The sequence below is a fragment of the Limulus polyphemus genome, unplaced genomic scaffold (genome assembly GCF_000517525.1).
Source record: "Limulus polyphemus unplaced genomic scaffold, Limulus_polyphemus-2.1.2 Scaffold4147, whole genome shotgun sequence".
Classification (NCBI taxonomy): domain Eukaryota; kingdom Metazoa; phylum Arthropoda; class Merostomata; order Xiphosura; family Limulidae; genus Limulus; species Limulus polyphemus.
In genome coordinates this window covers 1,885-4,641 of record NW_013669757.1, presented here as the reverse complement: position 1 = coordinate 4,641, position 2,757 = coordinate 1,885, and the positions used below count along the sequence as shown (strand labels likewise).

At 30.9% G+C, this 2,757-nt stretch overlaps 1 protein-coding gene across 1 annotated transcript in view; it reads left to right on the top strand.

The window, feature by feature from the left end:
• LOC106470658 (coiled-coil domain-containing protein 186-like) overlaps positions 1-2,757 on the top strand; it is a gene marked incomplete at its 3' end in the record, with an annotated part of 55,573 nt that overhangs the window by 51,099 nt on the left and 1,717 nt on the right. The window contains exons 11-12 of the mRNA XM_022399290.1: positions 280-364; positions 1,596-1,675. Coding sequence (XP_022254998.1) covers positions 280-364; positions 1,596-1,675 — 165 coding nt within the window. The remainder of the gene's footprint in view (positions 1-279; positions 365-1,595; positions 1,676-2,757) is intronic.

The window sequence follows — 2,757 nt, the reverse complement described above, 5'->3', positions numbered from 1 at the left end:
TGAAAATCACTTTGCACGAGGACTAGTAAAAAAATAATTGATATATATATATATATCAGTTTATTAAGAATACTTCACTAAAAAATAGGATTTTTTCTATGTGAAAGACTTGTAATGTTTACTGAAACTCTGCCAAATTTTGTGATGATATACATACTATATTAAAAGTTAGTAGTATCAAAACTATAAAGACTTTAAATAAGTACAAAGCGGTCACGTGGTCGGTGAAATCGACAGAGCCAATGCTGAGAGAGTTAAACAACTTTTTCTGTGCTTCAGGTTTCTCAGTTGGAAGAAGAGATACAACAAAGACAGCAGGAAACCCAATTACTGGCCAGAAAATTGGCAGAAAAAACAAAATCGGGTATGTATGCGATGAAATAATATTAATGTTTTATACAGATAATTAGTTTTGCTCACTTACATTTTTGTTTAATTTAATAAACACGTAGAAAGAGTGATTTTGAATGTTAATTATTTTGGTTTCCTTAACCCTAAGTAAACCACCTAGGGTGCATTTACACATACCCCACTATTCTTCCAATCTATATTACTTGGCTCGGGTTGAGGTGGAGTAGCTGTAACTGATAGTACCTTCCTTGTTGTTATAACACTTTTGAACAACAAATCTATATTGTTTAAACATCATGTGTTTTGTGTTAAGAATATTTTGATTTCTGTTTTTACTTATACAATCTTGGCTGCCATTACATCCCATCTTCCTCTAGATTTATGATTTAACCATTTCCAAAAAAATTTCGGGGAATTACAAAGCTCCATTTCCAGAATAGTCTGGAGTTTCATCCCAAGAACGTTATGAACATTCTGGGAGCAGTTTGAAAGACAATGTAAGCCAATGAGCAACCTCAGTTGTCATCATTTACAGTGTGGTTAAGTGGAGCTTCTATTAATGCTGATTCTGTTACACGTATTGCTTTAACTGTGGGGAGAAAAAATATAGTGTAAGAAAACAGAAAGTAAAATAATGTTTATGAGGTTGAGAACAGTCAGGGGAGGAAAGGATCTCTTCATTTGAGCCAGAATCTGAAAATGAAATACTAATGCAGAGGCGACAGTAAAGAGATGGGCAAGCTGCTGGTTATATGGCTTCAATTGTGCAACTTATGTAATAAGGTGTTAGAAAAAATATTGATACCCAAATATATAGAAGTTCAATACAATACTGTTGCTTTTAGACTGGGGTGCAAATTAATTATCAGAAGGTTTTTATGGATTATTTGAGCCATGTTTTTGCTTAAATTTCTTCTACACATTTAACTTTGTCAAGATTTTTTGATGCTTTGTAAACACTGCCCTGGATGTAACTACTAGAGAACAAAAAAATTCTACAATCTCTGGCTTTCTTTGAGATATGATCAAGGAAGTCACACTTCTCTTGAGTATTTTTTTCTTATTCTATCATTTGCAAAGAGACTTTTGTACTAATCTGGATCTTGTAGTAGTTGCTTTGCGTGTCTGGATGTGTTTTTTTAATATAATTTAGTAACTTTTGTATCAGCTATCGTAATTTCCATAATATCTGAGATTGTTGTTAAAATGTATTTTCAATGACACCTAACTCCTTGTTTTTTTAGTGGAACAGCTAACAGTTAAACTCGAAGAAGCTGAAAATGAAAATAAAGTGATGAAGAGAAGACACATTACTAGCATCAAGGTACTAAACGTATTTCAAAACTGGTGTCACTAAGTATGGAAATATATTTATTTTGAAAGTTTAGTTAAATACTGAATACATCTCAGGAGAGAACATCTAAAAGACTGAAATCACACAGAAATATTTAAAATCAAGTATGGTATGTATAACTACTCAACATTTCATTCGTCTCAGTTCAGTTTCATGTGGCAAGTTAAGTTGGAGTTTTGCTTCTTTTTTTTTTAATTAATAAAAAAAATCTTGGAATATCTTTATCATTAATAGTTTATTTACTGTTGTATAGGATTTTTTTACTTGATTCTCAAATGTGCATTAATAAAATATTGTTTACACAGCAAATTATTGATCCTAATTCAGTCTGTAAAAGTTCTGTGTTAATTATTGATCCAAATGGCAACTTACTGTCACTTATGGCGAGAATATTTAATAAATTTATTCTCTACATATGTAAAATAAAATCTGAAACAACTTTAATTTTTGTAGATAATATAGAAGTGTGAATGTTAATTGGAATCCATTTCCATCTATCAACATTTGTAATTATGTTTAATATTTTAAAGTTTATATTGTACATTCTGATTATAAGCTGTTGTCGTCTGTGAAGAAGTTTTTTTTGAAGTACTTTGAACTGTTTTAAATGTTTTTGGGGCTAGTTTTGATTGAATATATTCACAACTAAAACTTTTGTAAAGCTTTGCAATTTGAAAAATATGTACAACATTATTATAAAGCTTCTGAACAGTATTTTGAATCTGTTCTTCTGTATTTTTAATACAAAGAACACTTGACAAAAGTTTGTCTGATAGCTAGTACTGATTTTGGGCAACTTTGGGAACAGTTTGCATTGAAGAAGGTACTTAGATGTGACTTTTGTCATTTCAACATGGGCTTTTAGGTAGCAGTGTTCATTAGAAAGACATTCAAATATATTTACTACTAGCTGGAGTACCCGATCCCCTGGATGGAAGTTATGTAAAATGATGATTAATGAAAGGTTATCTTAGGACGTGAAAAGTTGCTTCCCTTATAGGTAATTGTAAAAAACACCCATAAAAACTGCAAAACACAAAATATGAAACTGC